This window comes from Rhodnius prolixus, unplaced genomic scaffold (assembly GCF_049639745.1).
Source record: "Rhodnius prolixus isolate KJV_2025 unplaced genomic scaffold, Rpr scaffold_11, whole genome shotgun sequence".
Classification (NCBI taxonomy): domain Eukaryota; kingdom Metazoa; phylum Arthropoda; class Insecta; order Hemiptera; family Reduviidae; genus Rhodnius; species Rhodnius prolixus.
The window spans coordinates 9,757,487-9,780,767 of record NW_027411625.1 but is presented as its reverse complement, the minus strand read 5'-3'; the positions used below and the strand labels follow the sequence as shown (position 1 = coordinate 9,780,767).

The window sequence follows — 23,281 nt, the reverse complement described above, 5'->3', positions numbered from 1 at the left end:
TCGAGACGGTTTCTTATTATTCAATCTTCTTTGTATTCGATCTTCCATAAATTAATTTTAACCCCTTCTAGTTTAAAATATTCTTAATGTTAATTTACTTTCTTTGAAAATTAATAAAATTGTTAAAGTAAATTTTTAGTGTTTTGTTTTACGTTACAAATATTTGTAATATTAGAGCAGCAGGCTATTGACGGAAAGATTATTATTATATTGTCTAAATGCTTCATTTTATTATTCATTTTAGTATTTATTTCATTAGTCTAATACATATCTTTACTCTACAAAATCTATGTATTAGGAGAATGAATTATGTAGTCTGCATAGAGGTTGTACTCTACCGTCTAGGAACACCCTGAAGAGATGGTTTCTGAGTTCATCGTATCCTATGCATAAAAAATAAATATCTGATGTACAGGGACACTTTTGGCTATACTCCATACACCTAGTGCAGTAACAGAAAGTGAAAACTATTTTATTAAAACGAATGTGTCTGCATATGGTTTTTTTGTTATTAGGGTACAATATTCGCAGAGGGAAAGACCAACCTCTTTGCAGATAGTGGACAAGAGGAAAGGAAACGTTCTCTCAGCTTCTGTGTCTAACTTTGTTGGCAATCGCTAGTTGAGATATGAGGAGTTCTCCTTGTACTTGGAAAACCAAAGTAGGTTTTAATACCTAAAATACTAGTTCATTGGTAAACTAGTGTCTAGTGTCTATGCTCTGGATTTATTGTTCTAGTCTCGATATGTGTTGGTATTGTTGCTATTTGTTGTCCCAGAGAGTAAAGATTTGTAGCTCCTCACGGGGCGTGATATTTTGGAAAGAATATCTATGAAAGTTTGGTTGTAAAGTTTGATTACCCGTTTGTAAGTTGCAAGTGAGAAGGAGAACGAAACCTGACAATGTTGTCCATACATTCCCCTCCCAGAAAGTCATATTTATGCATACAGACATATATACAGACAATATTTTTTTCTTTTTGCAACAACTGCAATAAATGTACAGCTTGACAATGCAAATAGTCGAATATATTCATATAGGGGATTCGACTTATAGTGTATTTGTATTAAAAGACATATATATGTAGGTTAGGAAGTTGTAGTAATATCCATACGTACGTAGATATTAGGTACGCACCCGCGAGTGTTGGTTGGTTGGTTTAGTGGCCAAGCAAATAACTCCGGAGTAAGTCGCATCTACACACAACTGCAGGGGACGCATCATGCGTGAAACGAGATTACAGCCTGTACAGTTCTGGCATTGCTTTCTTGCCTACCAGCAGAATCCCGATCCTTCCTACCTCAACTTTATACCTACATTTATTTTATTTTCGAAGTTGATTTTTTTATCTACTTTTTTTTTTTTACTATTTTCAGTATAAATATTGTTTTATTAATGCTCCAAAGTCGTAAATAAGAACGTAAAATTCTGACAGATAATAAAAAGATTAAATAAATTAAAAAAACAAAATCGGCTGTGAATTCGGAATCTCTTAAAAAACTTTGTCTCACCGTAATTCGCGTAATTTAATTCTCTTAGGGGATAGAAAGAGTGAATTTAGGGTTAATATCTGCATTAATGAGTTTCTGTAAAACAAATTAAAACAAAATTATTTTAAGAGAAGTGATAGGATAACAGAAGAATTTGAAAGTAACCTCGGAATCTGGCTGTTTCGAGTCTACTTCTCTTTATTGTAGTCTCGGACTCCGCAATTACTAAAAATAAATAAAAATGTGGCAAAGCTAGAATCACTTAACTTCTCATTGGCAACGAGAAACTTGTAAACAGTTTTACTTCACAATAATGGCATAACCTACGAAAAAAAAAATTATATGTCCCTTAAGAAAAAGAAATTGTTCATCCTTCAAAAAAGGTGTTAACGCTTAATATGTCTACAGCATCTGAAGACTGAAGTAATGAGACGCATGGTACCTGTTTAGTTCCTTCAAATATTTGGACGCTCATTTGAAGGATGCACAATCGTTACAATGATTACAGATTCTGTGGTTAAATGTTTCCAACTGTTGTCTAAGGGAAAAACACGATCACGCTAATCTACATCACATAGCGAATTCTTGAGTTTGGCAATACGTTAATCAGTTGCATGTCAATGGTAGTGCTGCACGAGACCGAGACGAGGCGAGATTTTATGCAGTCTCGATCTCGGTCTCGGTTTCGGTCGCTCAAATCTCGGTCTCGGTCTCGTGCAGCTCGGTTTTTTTGAATTTTTGTTTAAGTATTAAAAGTGGTTTGCTATTAATAATCTTTTCAAAAAATGTTATTATTTTCTAATAATTACTTTAATTTATATATTGGTAATGAAAATGTGTGTAAAAGAAGACAACTACTTACACTTCAATGCATCATATGTTACTATTACTGTTATATATCTTTATATAATTTCAAATAGATGTTAAAAACGCGCCAAATGAAAGACCCAAATAACACATCTGCCTCCTATAACAAGTTGATTCGTGAAATAAAAAATACACCTCCCAACAAACTTCCCGCTCTATTAGTTATGGCTGTTGGTGAAGATAAAGAATCTGATGATTCACCTTTTGACGACGACGACGACTGCATCAATATTTTTGCACCATTTGCTCAAAAATCAGCAAATATCACCGAAGCATGGAAGACAGAAATAATTAATTATACCAAATTAGACCAAGCACCAGTAGATGTTGACATTTTAGAATGGTGGAAAACACTTGAGAATTCCTTCAAAAATTTGTCTAGAATGGCGAAAGATATTTTTAGTATCTGTGCAACTTCAGTGCCATTGGAAAGATTATTTTCGCAAGCTGCGATGATAATGACCAATAGAAGATCTTCTTTAACTTCTGACTCAGTAAAAGCTCTTTTATGTATCAATGCTTGGGCAAAGAGTATCTTAAAAACGAAAATAGTGCGAGACCTGCGAAGCTAATGAGTATTGTGTTACTGGGTTCGATTCCCGGTCTTAGGCCTTGGATTTTATTTAATGGTTAATAAAAGAAATTTACAGTAAAATATGTTTGCTAGTCGCCTCCGTCCGCGACACCTAATTGGTAGTTGGACGTAAAGCCCCGCCTGAAAAAATAGGCGATTACTTTACTTTGCTTACTTTACTTATGTAATTCGAAGTCAAATAGATGTAGTAATATTGAACATATATAATAAAATCGTAACTTTTAATAATTAATTCAATACCCGTAATGATTATTTATTAATAAAGAACACAATTTTATAATTTTGTAGCTAAAAATTAATATTTGAAAAACCGAGACGAGACCGAGATTTCTCGACTCGTATATATCATGTCTCGATCTCGGTACCGAGACCGAGACCGAGATTTGTCTCGTTTCTCGTGCAGCACTAGTCAATGGAGAGGAACGAAATCATCAGACAGAGCTTGGAGGTCAAAGCAGATAGAAAAGTTAGTTCGAAGAGAATGCGTTAAAATGGTTTTATCACATGTCCAGGAAGAGTAGCGCAATTAAATTGAGTTCAACGCACAAGACCGAAAGATAAAGAAGATAAGAAGATGCCGGAGTTTTGTTCGGGATAAAGAGGGAATGGTTTGGTGGAGTGTTAAGGGATAGAACTGGATGTGGGTAGCTCTAGTAGAAGTTGCACATCTCTTCATGAGCTAACATATCGTAGGGTATAGACTGAGAATACTTTTTCTTCAAAAAAAATAGAATGTGCGCTAAAAGATACAATGGACAATTGGTTTGTTTTATAGGTTAAACTAGTAACCTTTAACAACAAATCCCAAGCAACTGATTTTTGTTTATTTTTTTATAACTATAAAAAAAAAATAATAATAACAAACAGGAATACGTAGTGGAAACCTTCCATAAAAATTAACATTATATTTATCGCTATAAATCGAAATTAACTTTACAATACCTATTTAACATGAAAGACCTGATTTTTTTTTTAAATATTTTTCTGATTATTCAATAAACTTGCTGAATGCCCCATTATAAAAGAGTTCAGGATTCGAAACTTGAATAAGCGCGTGCTCAATAAAGAAGTTCTATGCTTATGAAGAGCTCTAATTAATTTGTTTAAATATGCTGTGCGTTATAGGTGAAGTATTTAGTTAATGAATTTAAATATTAATGTTATACATTTTGTTCTCCTACTTTAATTATTATTACCAAATACTACAGTTACACTAAAGACTAGTATTTTTATATAAATACAGTTTTATTCTTTGTTTTTATCACTTTTCTTTTCAATAAATACTTTGTTTAAATGAGACTCTGACAGACGGTAATGTACCATGTTATTGATGTTCATAAAAAGAATATGTAAATTATGTTTTCTTTATTTAAAATAAAAACATTATCATTATTAATCATAAACTTTAAAATTTTCCTTCTTAAAGCTTTCTATAAGTTTATTAGAATTATTAAAATCAAATGTTTAAATCTCTTTCTTGAACGGGCTATACACTAAATGCAAAACATTTTATTCACAAATGAATCATGTTTTTAAATTGCCTAATATTGCGGAGAGCACTAAATTTATTTAATTTATAATATTATTTATAGTAGATTTAATATAATGAGGTCCAGCCTTTTTGAATTGGATAAATATTTGTATTGTTATGACCAAGAAATTTCTTACTTAATTAGGATTGAATAATTTCTTTGCTTAAATGTAAAGAAATTAGAAAGAACACTTTCGAACGAAAGCAGTAAATAATATTATTACTATCGATTTTTGTTTTTTTTTTTCACGTATTGTGAGAAGTGAGACAGTAACATCATTATTGTTATTATTTAACTTAAGGCGCTTGAACATCTGAGGTCGTTGGCACCTGTAGCCGGCCTGCGGTCAGTATTCTTTCGTAACAGACAATTCTGAACAAGTGGACAGTGAGCTGGGAAAAGAAATTCTAAGAACCAGCAGCTGGATTTGAACCTGTGATCTCTGCGCGGAAATCCGGTACGCTAAACACTCAGCTAATCATAGTTATTAATATAGGATTCTCTCTAAATTGCGAGGAATGTTAGAGCAGCCGCCATAGTCAAAATGAGAGCCAACATTGGTTTGCCTTGTCCAAATAAATTGGGATGGACTATATCTGCTAATAAACTATGATTCTTAGCAACCTACTCACTGTGGTTGCTGTGCTTAACCAGTTAAGAGCGTTTCACGAGTATACACGTCAAACCAAATCTCTGTAACGGTGCGTTCGACGTGTATACTCGTTGTGAAAAATATAAAATTGCCATTAACTATAAAAAGTCGAAATTTTAATAAAATGCAATAAGAATATTATTTGGTGGGATGTTTCCTTTATCTTCACCAATAGAACTGCCAAGTATTTTATACGGAGAGAGTTGGTGGAAGTCAGCCAAATGTTAAGTGGTTGGTACCATGTTTGGTCTCCGCTTTAGAGATTGGGAAATTACGCACACAAATAGAAGTTCTCAACCCTACGCAATGCCCGTTTTTATACCTTAGATAGTGGTTCAGACCTCAGAACGAGCATGATTTCATTTTTCACAGAATTCCAAAGCTCTTTTCTTCCTTGTAAAAGCTCTTGCGTCTCTAGTTAAATATAGGCAATGCATAACGTGAAACGGTGCAAGATTTTTTTTGAATGAGCACAGAATACTCTGTAATCTGTAAGCCCCAGAGATTGCGGAAAAAGTGCGCTTGCAGTGACTATTATGACTTTGTAAACTTTTGGTTGTTTTGCCCTGCTGCGTTCGACGTGCATACCACGTCATTGTCTGATTTTAATTCCGCACACTGTGGTTTAACCGTGTTTGATTCCTGGACCAGCTTTCCAAGATCGTGTCGTGCTCTCTCCAAAGCCATCGCTTAAAAGCCGTTTGCAAAGTGCCTTTAATTGAGACTAAGGTCAGCTTTCTACAGCAATGAATGAAACGGAAGCTCATTTCCTGGCCATAGAAAACAAAATGCTGCTTGATATTTTTCTAAAATTTTATTTATCTTTCAAATATGATTGTAATGAATCCAAATTTTCTTATTTTAAATTTAAATTAATCTTGCAGAACTGGAAATACTAATTATATTTTCTTGGACTTGTTGCAACTTTAAAGAATTCAAAAATGTTTACAATCAAAACTAAATAGTGAAATTTTAAAATGAACTACTTATGAATTATGAGATTGTTGTATCAATAACTCCATGGCATTACTCTTCAAGGAAATTTGACATCACAACTCTTCGAAACCCAAAAAAAATCGATAATCCTGGAGAAAACATGATGTCCTAATTCAAATGAAACCCTATGGTAAACCAGTTGAAATAGGCGTTCTACTTTTAACGTGGACTGATATACTTTCAGGTTAGAATTTTCTGTAGCCATTTAAAACTCATAAATAATATACTATTAATATTATAAGATCAAATATTACACTATAATGCTAACTAAATAATGCTAAAACAAAGGAAAAAATAATTATTGTGCAATTACAGTTATCATATTTTATGTTTTTTGTACTAACCTTTCGGAACTAGCTACTAGTTTTTGGGACTAGTTTTTCTTCAAGGCTTATACAATTATGATTTGTTTTACATTGTTAATCTCCTATCCTGACTGTTTAGATAGTGATTAGGGAAGCCTTGAAGATGACCTAGTTTCTAGGTTGAAAGCTTGGCAAAAAATAAAAATAAATAAAAAATGAAGACTGAAATTGGTAATAAATCTTTTTTCTCTTTGGAATAATGAATTAGCCACCAAAAAAAGATGAATTCTATAATTATCATAGTACTATGTACTGAAAAGACACATTAGAGGTGTGCTTAAACTTATCTTTTTGTAATAAACAGCGCTAAATGAAACATATGATTGATTCACAAGCACTAATGCACCTTCACTGGCTTTTGTACCGTTACAAAATGCTTCCTACTGCAGCTACCAAAGAATTGCGTTTTCAAAAAGTCGCATGAGTGTAGCTCAGGCCAGGTATTATATTTGGATATTATTAGAAAGAAGTGGGAACAGAACTTATTGTGGTAGAGTGAAGGGCTTTATACGCTTAAGACTTCATTCTCTTCGGCAAAGTGCCATCAAATTTTATCCCCGAAGTCCCTCAACAGACTTCTAATTAAATACGAGTATATAGAACTGGATAAGGTGTACTAACCAGATGGGTACCACCTCTGGGATGCGGAGCTGTCCACCTATTTTTATTTTTTTGTCAACCATCACAGAATCTAATATACAGTGTGTTCCAAAAGTCCCCAAGTGCAAACATCGGTGCAAACTGTTCTTTTATATGTTGAGAGAAGCTCTTAAGTAGCATAAACAAATTGCAACAAGTAACCATAATATACTCCAGGCTTTGAGTGTGCACATCATCATTATTCGCCTCCAGGAGCGATGTGAAATGCGCCGCAGCATTGCTGGAGTGATGGAAGCAAATACATTCCGAACAGCGTCTTTGAGGTCTTCAGTTGTCTGATAACGATTCAGGGTCGATTTTTTCTTTGATGTAACTTCCATAATGTGTTATCACAGGACTTCGTGGTGGCCATTTCAGAGGTGCCGGGTAACGCTGGCGATCCTCTTCCTAGCCATCTGTCTCTGAACACTTCGTTTAGGTATTTCCTCACACGTATTGCGAAATGAGCTAGCGCCCCATCTTGTTGAAACCAAGATTCAACCACTAAAAACCCCAAACGTTCCAATTGCGGTACAAACCAGTCGCGTAGCACGGCGAGATAAGTGTGCTGATTCACAGACACGGACACATGAGTCTCAGGGTCTTCGGAATGGTTGATGGTCTTCCAGAACGCGGTCTATCCATAAAGGAACCAGTTACAAATAGCTTCTTCTCCCAACGTAAAATTGTTGGTTTCGGAGGTGCTGCCATATTAAATCTAACGTTAAAATCATTTTGGATCTCCATCAATGTTTTCCCAGTATGAAGGTCGTTCATGAGCCCAGGTACTCATGATTCGATTCGTTCCTCTAGGGCAGTGATGGCGAACCTATGACCCACGGGTCAGACACTGACCCGCGCAAGTTTTTTTCACTGACCCACAATTGCTAAGCAACCATTTGTTTGTTTACGCGGGTTGATTTAGATTTTCTAATTGTGTGGATAATTTATATTCTATCTGCATTTTTTTCAATCACTCATTGGCACAAAAGCAATTTAAATGCTATCTATAAACTTTAGTTTGATCATTTCTAAAACGCAAATGACCACAAATGCTTTTATAGTATTTGAAATAAAGCAAAAGTGTTTACAAAATATCAAATAAAATGTATAATTTTACTCATATTTTGTTTGTTAAAAAAAATCGACAACCCAAAGCAAATAACCATATTTAGATTTTTCTTCAGATAAAACACACTTTTGTAAGGTTTTGTTCAGTTATGTTTGTAAAAAGAGACTTCCATAGCACTTGTTTCGTCCCGTTTTACCCGTTAAGCCAACTAAATTTTAAAGATGTTTAGTTTTGAAAATATTCAGTTTAAAATTTTTAAACAACTCTTGTGCAAATGGGCATTAGTGACCCAAGAGCTAGTACTAAAAAAAAATGAACAAAATTTGACCCACGTCTCAAAATGGTTCGCCATCCCTGCTCTAGGGTATAATTTGATTCGTCAGACATTCTTTTCACGACCCAATACAAAACATATATAGCACACAGTTAGATGGGGTGGTAATGGGACTTTTGGAACGCACTGTAAAAGACTGACTATGGACAGTGCAAAAAATGATTAAGAATTAATATTTTGTCGGTACGCTTAAAACAAGTGAAACTTTAACTTCTTTTATTTTCACCACAACTTGGTGGTTTCGCTGCAAAGCCGCAAATCTATTGATTAACAACTCATTCCGTGCGGTTTGGTGTCTTCTTAAATAGTTGTAACCGGGTGTTAGCGTGAAGATGTCCAATAATTTAACTAACTTATTTATTAGAATTAAAATCAAATACTTTTAATTTCTTAACTAAGTGAGTTGTATGATTATTTTACCTGGGTAACCGTGTTTACTCTTATAGAACAAAAAGCTCTGAGTAGCGGACGCACTAAATAATATTTTTTTGAAAATCTTAGGTGAATGTGGTAGATGAAACTGTGACCCTAACATCTTTCTTTTTAGCTATCTTGAATCATCCCCACTTTGCAAAGTGGAAACTTTAATCTTCCAATGGTCTAGCTGGATAATGATAAAATTGTATTGATTTAAATCCCATATTTGAGTGTAGCCTACTTTAGATTTTAGCGTTAATATGAAACTTATTTTATATTTAATCAAGTAATTGCAAATTAAGGATTTTACTGAGTTAAAGAAATATATTTTTGTTATTAATTGGAAAAGGTAACTTTTAATGAAATATTTTAGTAAATTGCATAACATTTGTATAAATGTATAGGGTAAGTACAGAAACTGGAATCGGTGGAACGAGTTGATGGAATCGATTCCAACCCTGGAACTGATTCATTACTCTCAACTGTAAACTAATTACACCACTACACATTAATACCTAATCGACAGTCGCCTTATCGATATCACCGTTAAATCGATATGTGCAACAATATCCAAATATTTATTTATACAGGGGGTGCCATCACAGATTTCTATTTTATTTTAATTGTCATCTTATGAAGAGTCAGAATTGACTGGGAAATAGCGATTTTTCAATTGAAATAAACAAATCATTTAGCGAAAATTCTAATTTTAAAGCAAATTCGATTATATAAATTTATTTTTTATAAAACACGTGACTTTATTTAACAAGAAATGTGCTTTAATTTCCTAGATAACAACCTCATTTCTTGGCCATCTGGAGATATTGAGAGAAAGGATTAGTTGGGACATAAGTTCTAGAACTCTCCTAGAGAACCTGGGTGAATTGTTTCATCAACTGGGCGTGCAAGGACCACTGGTCTCAGGAGTGTAGAACTCAATGGATCTATTTTGTGCCAAACATCAAATTAATAATTGAAAACAAAATTTTGTTGGTGGATTGATGAAATTACGACCTATAATTTAGTAAAATAAAACAAAATAATAATAATAACTGCATTAATGCATGTGTACCAGAATTTTTGAAAATGCATCTTCTGTTATAAACTGAAAACTTTGCGATATGCTGGACGAAATTAAAGTTATACTTGGGTTTGATAGAGCTGTAGATATTTATTACAGTTTGACAGCTCAGAAACGCATTGCGTTGGCTGCAAAAAATGATCGAGCATATGGCTACTAACATGGTTATAAAAAACACCAAGACACAGGGCAAGCGATTGGTAGACTTTCAAAGAGCGGCACCATACACCATTGGCGTATTTCCCATGAATGTAAGGCATGTTTTTTTACTTTTACCCCCTTTAAAAAGTATACAACGAAGTGTTAACCATCTTAATGGTTTCCCCAAAAACCACATTACACATTTACGGTTACGATTGTGTTAACTGAATGATAAAAACCTTTTGTACATACACTCAAACAAAAAACTTTACATGCTTTTCATATCATTTTCAATAACGTTTCGATTTAGTCTGCCAACTTTTTCTTTCAAACACAGCACAGAAACTTATTTCATTTTATTAAAAATAGTAAAATTTTTACAAGCACAGGATTGATGTGAAATAAGTTCAAGTGAAAATTCGAAGTTTTTCTGCGCAGAGTTTGAAAATGATCAGCCAACGAACGATATGTCGTTGAAAACGGTTTAAAAAAGCTAAAACTAAAAGCGTAGTTTTTTTTCTATTTTAAAAATATTTTCGAAAAGGATAAAACAAATTGATTTCATACCCCCCTTCGAAGAAATTCCAAAACACGAGCACATAATTTGCAAATCAGAAACTTTAAATATTATTTTCATTGATTTCTTTGTTAATTCCAGTTGACATTTTACTTAACACAAAAACGCGATAAAGCTTTCCAATTGCATTGCGCCAGACGCTTTCTACGTTGCTTCCCCCTGGTGGGTTTTCAAAGAACTAAAGGAAATGTTCTTAGGCGTCTTCTAAAGCGCATTATTTCAGTGACAATTTTCCTAGCGCGTTATCCATTTCCTTGAATTCCAAATACCTTAATCTACCTTGGGTCCTATTGAGATCTTATAAGGTAAAACGAGAATCCTTAGTGTAAGGATTCTAGGACCTTTTATTTTTCCAAAGACCAATATTTTGCAAACACGTAAAATATAAACATTTACTACAATTACAGGAGATAATTCTTATTAAAACAAAGAATATCCTATGCTATAGTGTCCCTATTTTTTTAGTTCTAACCAATTCGGATTTTCATCGTATTCTCAAAGAGCAGTGAACGCACAGAACTTGAATTCATTTCAAGATAAGAAATTAATGCCATGTTAGATAAAGCCGATTTATTATTTTGCTTTAGTTGTTGCTAGCGTTGAAAAAAATCAACATTCGCAATGATATATGGTAGCAAATTTAAACAAAGCAATTCAAAGCTAGTTTAGCAAGCCTCCAGAGAAGCTTCTTGCAGTGATAACCAGTATTCCACGATACTTTTTGAATTAAAATCTAATCGTGATATATATTTTGTCCACAATGTCCCAACAAATACAGCCTTAATCTGATCAACAAATTCGATACAATTTGAATCACAAACAAAATCAACTTGCTATGAAAGAAGAAAAACCATTTAAAAGATGTTTGTAATGTTTCTAGGTTTTGACAAATATATGTACTACTTCTACGCTACTAATCCATACTATTTATTCGTAATGCAAGTTACTTTAATTTTAAATAAATAAGAAAACGAACTTAAATAAGTATGAAACCACTTAAACCTATCACTTTATATCTAAATTAATATCTACATAACACCTTTTTCAGGAAGAATGATCCCGCTGAAATCGATCATGAACATCCAACGATTCTCTGGATCCAAGGATAAAAACCATGCTTTAGTGGGGACCGCATAATGTAGACTTTAAGTTGACCGAAGTTTTGTTGATTGAAATGTACTGGCATACAATAGGGAGAGAACACACCTAACGATTGGAAGTTAGCCGAATAAACTATCCAAAAAGATAACTGATCCGTTTTTTTTAACGAAAACATTACTCAAGATCGGCATTGGCAGATAAAATATAAATATATATTACGATCGCGCGCAACAATCAAGAAAACAGTGGACATGAGCCTGCCGAATACGATATAAATATTGTAGAAGCTGTCGCTCATTCAGTTGTAACACTGTATTCATCTGTAATTTTACAAACTGGTAACCGTTTTATAAATATTTTTGTTCCTTGCATACACATAATATGTAGTTTCTAGGGTATTCTAACAAATAAATCTATGACGTTAAGTATAAAATTTTCTGATAAAACGTTGGTCTATCGCTAAGTATGGAATAAACCCAAATTTCTCGTTGTTTTTTCTTCATTCGCTTACTATTTATGGAACTAAGTATAAACAATTTTGGGATCATCTTCATTAAAAACAACTCCGCTAGAAGCTCACATCTAGTGGTAGCAATTTTGCTAGAAGGTAATATATTAAGAATGATTAATTGGTTGCATCAAAATATAATAATGTTTGTTGTAATTATTAAATGAGTTATTAAGTATACTTTTATGTTTTGTTTCATTGAAATTATCTGTGAGTAACAAACGTTAACAATCCAATAAATGAACGCATTTTGTTTAAAAGTAAAGTGAAGCAAATTTCAAGTATTCGCTTTATTTCGAACATTCTACCCTCCACTAAAAACCCAAAATGTCGGACAATTTTAGCTTGTTACGTTTTTATTGGAAATATCATATCTTAAGGAACTTTGAGTCCGAGAAATTGCCAGAGTTAATAGAAACAAAGCGGCCATTAGCAGCGCTCATTTTCTAATTCACTCGTGAGAACAAGCTATCTCCCGAGATCTTCTACTATAGAAGACAGTTGTTAAACCGATGATGCTGTATGCCTTCACAAACTGGGGCTTGGCATGTCGATCCAACGTTTCTCACACATTAGTGATATCCATAACTCGGCATACCTGAATCATATCTACATATTGCTACAGATCTAGACTATTTGAATAGTATGTTAAAGTCACTATTGCCAATTCTTTTTTAACGTATAAACTCAACCTGAGTAAATAGGACTATAGTTTGCACAATGTTTTACAGACGTTGTAGAGTGAAGACAGCTTTTAGTATAGACACGCCTGTACAAAGTGGGGTTTTTTGAATATTTTTCTCAATTATATCATATATCTTGTAAAACATATACTTATATATAAACAAAAAACTTGTATACGTAATTTGAAGGAAGTTATAGTTTGTTACTGAAACTCCAATTATGTACTTTGTTTCTAAGGGTGTATAAGCTTGTAAATAAATGCTTATCTTTCTATCTAATATAAGAAAATGGACTGTGTTAAATTAATTGCAGGGAATCCAAACATATTAAGGAACTATCATTGGACATAACAGAAAGTTTTAGCGATCAGAAGTACCAACTTACTGATTGGATCTCTCACTTTTTTGAATTTTTATTTACTTCGGAAAATGGCAGCTAAGGATTTCCTCTAAACGTACTTCTTACAGGTTTTATTAGAAATGATGTTTTTCTAATGAACATGTTTTTTTTAATTACTGTTACGTTTTCATCTAACGTGTCTTTTCAGCGCAATTTACGGGTTTACAAACATTAGAATATTAGTAAGAATTAAATTTATTCTTTATAAGTAAGCAAGTTGAAAATTTTAGTAAATAAGCTGGAAAACGAATTAGTCGGTGAGAAATCGTTGACACAGCTCGTACAAAACCTCTCGGCGGACTGTAAAGTCTGCAGGATGCGATCGCTCTTAGAAATTATGGATGCTATATTTAATACTTAATGCGTCATAATGTTCCGATAGGTCTAATTAGCCTAGCTCTATTTCACACAATTAAAAATAAGTGAGTAAAAGCTAGCAAATTTCTCTAGTCAATTGTAAATAGCATATTTGATTCTCAAATAGTACAGGACAGACAATGCACTAAATCCTGCTTAACAAACCTTCTAAGGGTTGGAAGGTACCGCAAAGAACCATAGGTTCTTTATAATACGCACTTAAAATATCCAACTTTCCGCAATCAGATCTTCTAACCCAGATTCAAAACATTCACCACCCTGAACTTGAAATTTTGTGCAAGCTTTGGAATATTAGAATTAACGAAAACAAGAGCACTAACGTTTATTTGTAGCCGCGAAAGTTGTAAGCCATTAAATTACAACAAAATTTTCCATTTCGGTTGCTGAACCGACAAATTTTTAGGCAAGTAGTCGGACAAAAGACTCGCGAGAAATTCTCACGCGAATCTGAAGCGACAAGAGCTGAACACACGATATAGTCTGCTCATTAGGATGCCATGCAGGCTATCCAAGCTCGTAACTAACAAATTTTTGTTTTATAAAACAATTTTATAACCAATTTCAAAGTATAGGATTGAAGTTTTTGGCTCAACGAAGCGAACAAATTCCAAAATGATCTAATCCTTACAATTCAAAATCTCCTAAACTCCTTACTAAGGTATCCAACCTTTACTCTACACAATGATCTTCAAATTCCTTTCCTTTTAATACACTCCAATTATTAATTCCCATGAATCCTTTGCTTCTTCAATCCAATTCTTTAGTCCTTCTCCTATCCCAGGTAGCTCATGTATTGTTTTGCTAGTTCTATTGTCGATATAGCTGTAAATATCCACGTTTTCGACACTGAAATGCCGTGTGGGTCATAGATTCCAAATCCTTTATCTCCAATTTTTCCCTTAAAAGGCTAACTTGAAGATGTTTTCGACTTTTATATTTAATACTTTTGAACAGCTAACTGAACGTCTCACATTACTGAATTAATAAAGTTTTTTTTCGGCCAATTTTCCCAAAATTGGCTTCAACGATCTTCTTTAAACTGGGTACAATCTAACTCCATACCATTTAAGTATATTTTAAAATTTTATGAGTGTATAATAATTTATAAGTATAAAATTACAAACCAAAAATTCAAATATTTAGCTTATTATTGGTTCACACAGGTTATACCTAAACCAAATAATAAATTATGAACAAAATCGATATTTCTGAAGAATAATTTGCACGATTTCGATCATTTCTCTTATGAAGGATCAGAGAAAGTTAAAAAAAAAAACTTATTCAAGAGAAACGCAATGGGCTTTGGTCAGATTTACTATTAAAAATCTGTTGAATATTCATATTCTAAAGTTAATCTAAATTAAGTCCCCACTTTTGACTTTTTCATTTTGTTTTTGTTGCTCTGATTTATATGTTGCTGTGACATAGTATAATTTTGTTTACATTATCTCATTTAAACCTTTTAAATTCAAAAAAAATGAAATAAAAAAAATCTCTTTTCTTAAAAAATCTGATTTACTGTAAAATCGCATTTCAGAATATAACATGTTTTTTTCTTATACTTGTGTCCGGATATATAGGTGGTAAAATTGTACAATACTTTGAAATGGAACAAGGGCAAAGTATGTCCTTCAAACTTGAATGGACCCTTTAGGATATACGCATTTCTATTTAAAGTTATCTAGTTTAAATTAGAAATTTTAGCTAACTCGCTTAATTCACGTTAATATTATGTATATGCTTAATTATACCAAAATAATTGTACTATTCAATGTACTGAATAGATTTTGCCTTATTTCCATCAAAATCTAAGTGGCGCATCTTAGTAAATACCTAAATGAAATACCAAATTGATTTCGATGCGATTTTAGAGGTAATATCCAGTTGAGTGATGTGGGACTTTTAGTGTTTCATTTATATTTTGTTAACACAAATACCAGGCCATGGCTCAAAAACATCGTGTTCAGGAAAGCCACACAACTTGAAAACACCTGTGGACAAGTTTTGGACCAAAGTCCACATTAAAGAATTGATTTTCTTCAGTAGTTTTTCTTTTAAACTGCTCTATTTGTGAATTATGGTATGTAGAATTATATTTTTATTTGGAATACTACATCCCAGGGTAAATTCATTTTGAGGCTCTTTTAATGGAAAAGCAATGGTTATGTTTTCTTTTAAATTTAAATGGTTGGCGACCTTTCTAGGGCCCAAGGGCGTGCCGAGAAAGAAGTTCAATCTGGAGACGATGAAAAACTTCCAAATCAATTTTCCTTTGTTTGTATATCAATGAAAACATATTTTCCAAGATTAATTATCTTAAAGACTCAAGAACTACAATTACGTTACGACTTGGCAAGCAACAAACGTTTAAACACCCTACAAATAAATTGTACTGAACATAAAGCAGTTATCTAAATCTGTGCAGCATCCAAAGTCACATTAATTAAAGTTTAAATATTTTCTAACTTTAAACTGCCCGTAAGGGTTGATCGTCAAAATTGTGTACGAAAAAGTGTAACGTTGAAAAACACCCAACTTTGACAATTTAAAATGTAGTTATCCAAGAACTGCTCGTTTTTTTTTGTTTTTTTTAATCCAAGGCGCGTCAACTCTGATGTTATTAGCTTATTTTCAGTGAAATGCCAGCCTCATAAGCGTGTCTTCTCGTTACAGACAACACTGTTCATCTCATCAGAAAAAATGAGCATAAAAACTCCTAGGAACAGATAATCTAAATAGTCGGCAGCTAGATTCGAATTCTAGATCTCCGTACAGGATTCTAGATCGCTAGCTATATTGTACTCGTTTTATAAATGATAAATGGAAGAATTTTAAAAATAATTGAACAATCTCATTTCTAGCTATAAGTCCTCTCAACAGTCCACTGACATTACTTTAATTTCCATTAACCCGTTGCGCTGAGATCTATTTTAGTTTTTGGGAAACTAGCAACTCGCCGGTTTTTTAAATGTAAACACATTAATTACAAGAATATATTTATTATCAAACATAATTAATTATTACATTAAAATATGTATAAGGGGCCATAATATTTTAAGCTTTCTGCGATAACTATAAAATCAAAATTCATCGTCTCTGCTAACGAGCTCGTTAATACAATATTAATTGTGAAAATGCTTAAAACAAAGTAAATCTTGACTATCATCAGCTACCATTTACTTTTGGTATTGGGATTTGGTAATTATGTTGATAAAGCAAAAGAAATGAACTGGTTATTCAATGAATTGTACGTAACTACTCCATTAGCGAGTATGATTTGCTAAGCGAGTACAAAGAATATAACACACACAAAATGTATGTAACAATAATGTAGCCCACGGACGAAAATGAAACTCAAATTTGGCATAAAATTGCAAAAGGTTGTCCATCCTTGCTCCTAACAACCATTTAATTGCAATATTTGCTCTTAATACTTGTATAATATTTTTTAAAAAAGTGGTGTACGCGCAAATAATAATTTTATGAGTTTTTTGTTTGTTCGGTATACCTAGATTTTCTCAAAAACCGCATGATTTACGCCATTAAAGTAAGTACACCAATTATACGTATACAAAGCTAAAACGGGCAATCGAATCTAATGTTTAACATGAATATTTATTGAAAATATCCTATTTCAGGTTTTTATAAAATGTTCTGTGGGTGAGAAAAAAGCAATGCGAGAAATTTGGTATTTTATTTCGATTTACTTTTATACTAAGAACTTGTAAATTCGATTAAGTCTATGAAAGAAAGTAAGAACGCATTTAAATCACCATTTTGGCGTTTTGTACGGTCTGTCTTTTATGTGATTTTTAAGGAATATTAAATGGCTGTTTTTTTAAATTCCTGGATTAAATGCAATTGTCTAGCTAGAAGTAGCACCTCATTGAATGGATTTTGCATTCATACAACATCTTCTTTAGGCTTGTCATTCTTTACAATATAACGGCACATGTCTCGGTCTCTAATATTATGCCCAATTCTTCCAGTGAAAAAACGAAATTGTCCCGGTTATCCGGTGAGATGCGGACATCATTCTAAGAAGAATGTATAGTGAAGGTCTTAAAAAAAAGAACTTGTCTACTGCTATGGATCAAACGTTTTGAGTACAAATGTGTGCAACTTGTGAAAAGTTTGATAGGTTATACTCTGTGATGAGAAAGTGATAAGCACAGGTAAGCAATCTTAAAAAAGTTATGTAGGACGGTGCGATTTATCTGAGCAGAAATTGTCCAAGAAACAAAACATAGATTAAAAGTTTTGCTGGGTGGACGTAGCATTTCCAAAAAAAAATGCAAAACTAGTCTGCTGCATTTGCAGAAAAGAAGGAATTATGAACATGAGGCATGCCGAAAGAGGGACTATCGTTTCTTTAATCTAGTCCTCCACTGGCATGACCCAAATCAGTCTCCAAAGCAACAATAGAACGTTGAATCTCCGACTCAGTTTTTTCGGTTAGCCTAGTTAGCTACAGTCTTTCAGTCTGAGCTAGCTGCAATTAAATTCTGTTCTGCCGAGAGTGTCAGACGAAGAATAGTTAAATCTAGGATCGTAATCTTGTAGGACAGCCAGGCTGCTCTACGAGCTATTGGTTCTTATCAGGTTAACTCAGGTGCCCTGACAGAAATTAGTGACCAAAATAAGGTTTTTCTAGTGTGGGTACCCAGTAATTCATGATATAAGGGGCTGGCCAAAAGCCCTATTTTGGGGTTTCCAAGTACCTTAAGAGTGCGGCCATCAAATTATAGTTGCAGAGTAGGTCTCAAGAGTGGTGGTTGGCCACTCTTAAGGGCTATTCGCCAAAGCTGACTGCAGATTTAATCCGTAAAGGCCGTGTGGTTATCAGCAAAAATGTAGGCCTATTGACCGGCCACTGCAGGCTCAGAAAACACATGCATTGCATGGACCTGACTGAATGATAGCCTTTGTAGGTTCTGTCAGGTGGAGAAGGAAACGGGCACTGCACGTGTTGTGTCAGTGTGAGGGGATTGTCTGGCTAAGGATGTTACTTCTCAGGGAGGAAAGAACAAGTTCTGAGAACTATTCCCAGGAGCCGCTCTGCAGAATTATGAGTCTGATAAAACGGACGAGCCTGAAGGGCGAGCTCTATAGAGTGGTGGAAGACACAATAGATTCATTGGGTCACGGTGGCGTATGCCTCTAAGGCCGCCCTATTAGAATCTAATCCAATCTCAGCCTCATTTTGTACATATTTTTGCAAAACAAAAAAAGCATTCTCGAAGGAAAGCTCCCACTGATAATGCTTGCTTGGAAAAAGTCTTTTAGCAATAATAACTCTTTGCACAGCCATTTCCGAAACTGTGTACCACGCAGAGACAAGACTTAAGGGACTTAAAAGCGGTCAAAATGGTGATTCCGTGGGCATCTGAGTAAAAGGACTTTGTACCGAATGAACTTGTCGCTTCCACGGAGAGGATCACCGATCACCAATCAGACAATCACCCGATTGTCCTTTCACACATCGCTACGCGAGACATACACGGAAAAAAAATTAGATTAGATTCCACAGGAGTTGTCCAAAAAAAACCTATGCGACCATTAAGCGGCGAACAGATATTAGAGCACATGTCATTAATAAACAATATTAGGTAAAGCTTGAATAAATTAGTTGAAGCTCTTCTCCGGCCGAACAAGCAAACTTTCAGATATACAAGCCGTTCACAATGACACAATAAGCACGGTGCCGTTTTTCTCTTTTGGCCGAAAAACTTGTGATTGCTATCATTGTCATACCCTCGCAATAGTAGAATATACAAAAAAAAATAGAAGGAGTAATACCGCTACATTTTGCAACAGCGATAGTACTAAGGAAGGAAACGTAATAAAGGGCACATCATTTTAGGAAGGACTAATTCCCTAAATTTGATTCAAGTTCCTAAAGTTAGGCAAATTTGAGATTATGTTCGACGCCAAAATCAATGTTATGACCAATGGCATTAGAACTGATCAAATTATTTCTCACGTTGTGATTGTTGAAAAGAAATGATGGCATCATGCATCGTGTTACTGTTGGATAGTGGATAAAAGTAGATATCACCCAAGGCAGAGGTATTTTGATTATTAAATTTCTGCTTTATAAAATAATTAATCGGAATTCTCTTAATTATGAATGAACTAAGCTACTCTAAAGGCTTTTTCGAGGAGATGAAAACATTCAAGATGATTAAAAAAAGTATTGTTCCAGACATGTTTCCTAATCTTCAACAATCATTGCCTTCCAAGACTTGTCACCAAGAATGGAGGCCAGTGTGACTTGCGGAGGTTTATGTTCCTAGCAAGCAAAGAGATCTTGGTGAAACTGGGTAGCCCAACATAGCTTTGGCAAAGAGCAAACCAATCTAAGCCAAAACGGCATGTATTCATTGCTTAGGGAATCATCTGGAATACAGATGCTGTAAGTCCAAACTACCTACAGGACAATAAAGTAGCCTAAGAGAATATTTCATTCTTTGAAGACAAATCTATACTTGCAATAGTGCAGATCGTTGATGTGTTATCTCTGGGATATTGTGAATAGGTAAAAACAAATAGATTCTTTTTTACAAATTGGTGTGGAATGTATCAATCTAGTTTTTTTTTTGTCAGCATGGCTCACAATCAGAAAATCGCAAGTTCAAATTTGATCGAGGACAAGAAAAAATTAAGATTTTGGGCAGAATTTGTCAACAGATTGTTCTAAGAAAATTCAACAGGGTTGTTGTCATTTCAGTCTGTTTTGATTTTTGGAGGACATTTCTGTCTGAACTAAACTTAATTTAAGCTGGATACTTAGGGAGTTTGAAAGTTAAAGCCGATAACTGTACGGCATTTTATTTATAAGTATCAAATGTGAAAAAGCAAAGTGAAGTAATGCCTATTTTTTTCAGTAGCCAAATTAAATTTCATGGACCGGAGGCAGCTAGCAAACATACTTTACTATAAATTTCTCATAACCATTAAATAAAATCCAAGGCCTAGACGGGGGAATCGAACCCAGTACCACAAAACAACTTGCCTCTAACCGCACGGTTAAGGTGGCACCTTTTTTTAAGAGTATCAAATATGTTGCCTTATTCAAAGTTGGAAGAATATGGATTCGATTCATCGGAAGTATGCCATATCTGAACATTTTTTTTTTAGTTTTCTATAAGAGTTTCATTTGAATTTTATACGTGTTGCAAGTGTTTAAGCTTACTTATCAGGTTTTTTTGGGGGGGAATATTCATTTATGGGGGTGTCATGACGTCACACTTCCTTAAATGGCATTATACCGCAGTAGTTACCATGTATTACATTGAAATCAACTCACTTTTTAGCACAAATTTTACGTTCCAAGAAGATTTGATAGTAAACGAGAACGAGTAAGCGATAAGAGAACGTTGTATAAGATTTCCTACTAGATTTGTGGTCATCAAAACTAACCAGTTTCGAGTCTAAGAATGCTTCAAGAAAAAAGAAACTTTTGGTAGCAAAATTGGGCTAAATTTTGGGCATCAGTATGGATATTGGTATTTATGATTGTTATTTATTTTTTTATTTTTTTACCTATGTTGTGCGCGTGCTGCAGGGACAGTGGTAAAGGCAGGGAACAGCAAGATGAGGTGTGCAGCAAAAGTGCTGACCCCTCGTCCATGTGCAGACTGAGGGGTTTGCCCCCGCGTCGGCGTGCTGCATACGGACCCGACTCCTGAATCGGCGTCGTTTTGGCGATCTGGCAGCTGATACTCCTGTTTAACTTGCCACCCAAAGAAACGGAAGATTTTTGTTTTTTTTAAAAACTAGCGCCGTTTCTAAAATAAGAACAAACGTGAACAAGTGATGAACTTTTTTTGAATGAATTTTCTCTTTCCTCTAATTAAATTTCTTGTTATTCTCTTTAAAGTTTTTTCTTTCTCGAAAAATTCCCGCACACTTAAATTTTTTTCACTGAATTTAAATATTTAAACACTACAAAATTATTAAGATGGCCACGTTACGTTTTCAGATAAATTTTCTACTTTTAACAAAAAAAAAAAGTTCATTAAAAAAATAATAAAAACTAAACTAAAAAAAAATTTTGAAAAGGCACTAATATATTAAATTTTGAAAAATTTTGAAAGTTCCTTTTCTTTTTTTGAAAAAAATAGAATTCAATGACCGAGTGAGTTCTAACACAAGACATAACACGACCGAGACTGACTACAGCTAGCTACACACACTAGTGATCAGGGGGCGGGGCTAGAACAAGAGGCACGCCTACTCTAGGGTGCCCCAATAGGCAGGCAGGACTACGCATGCGTAGCCGCCTATTAAAAGCAATCTCCCTTCTACAAAAATAAAGACCTCTTCATTTCTTTCTTTCTTTTTTTTTGTATTTTATTTTTGTTTTTTATAATACATATATTTTTTATTTTTTTCAACAATACCACCCCTAACAGAACGCACACCAATACTCTCACCTCTATCTCTTACTTCAATTTTTTTCTTACGATAATAAGTGGCAAATAAAACAAAAAAATTTTGAATACAAGTTTTCACTTGAAACTGCATTGAAGCTTTTGTTTCATTGGGTATCGCATAATGTAGTATTTTCCAGTCTAATTCATATTTTTATCAACAATTTAATACTTACCCAAACAAATTTAATACTTTTCCTTAACAAATTTAGTACTTTTTACAAGCAATTTTTAGATAAAGGTATAATTTTTTTTAAAGCAAATTTAATATTTTACCATAAAATTTATAATTCTTTATTCAACCAATATAATACTTTTTGCAAACAATTTAATGCTTATTCTAAGCAAATAATGTTTTTTTTTTCATTCAATTTAATACTTTTGATTGCATCAAAGTGTTACATATTTCAACAAATTAAATACTTCTGTAATTTATACATTTTTAATTTATAATTTTTTCTTTCTATTTAATATCAAAAATTCTCACCTTATGAATGAAATTTTAAAACGTCATTGTGAAGATTCACAATTTCCAGCCTTAGTTCTTCTACTACACTTACTTCGACATGCTCGAAGCAAATAGATTTGTTATACTTACTAGCAAGTATGATGATTTGATAAAAAGTAACGATTGGCTCGATGAATACAAAATTTTTGAAATCTTTCCAAATTGTACCTGAAACACTTCCACATGATTAATAAATTAGGAGCAATTAAAGACAAATAATGCGGATTTATCAATTTTTTGTTAGAGAGTTTTTTTGGGGGCATCCTCTTTAAGAGTGGTGTTTGGGTCTCAGTTATTTGTATGTTTCTGACCAAAAATGTAAAAATCTAAAGAGCTTTGGTACTCTGTTTTTTTTTTGTGGTATTGTCGCTTCCGTTAACATGGTAGCAGCCAGAATCCTTCTACAGGAAAAATGCGACTTATTTAATTATTTCTTTATAAAGATGGAGTATAACCGGTGGAGAAGTTTAGAACATTGATATCTTTTAGACAGTGTTCTCTCAGCCGGAT

General features: G+C 33.6%; 1 protein-coding gene across 5 annotated transcripts in view; it reads right to left on the bottom strand.

Moving 5' to 3' along the window:
- Window positions 1-22,192, bottom strand: part of Lim1 (LIM homeobox 1) — a 147,543-nt gene extending 125,351 nt beyond the window's left edge. Inside the window, exon 1 of one of the 5 annotated variants that reach the window (XM_074138790.1) lies at window positions 21,374-22,192. In XM_074138790.1, the coding sequence (XP_073994891.1) occupies window positions 21,374-21,461 (88 nt within the window). In that variant the 5' untranslated portion in view covers window positions 21,462-22,192. The remainder of the gene's footprint in view (window positions 1-21,373) is intronic. The other 4 variants (XM_074138791.1, XM_074138789.1, XM_074138792.1 and 1 more) reach the window with 4 other exon arrangements.
- Between the last annotated feature and the right edge of the window lie 1,089 nt (window positions 22,193-23,281).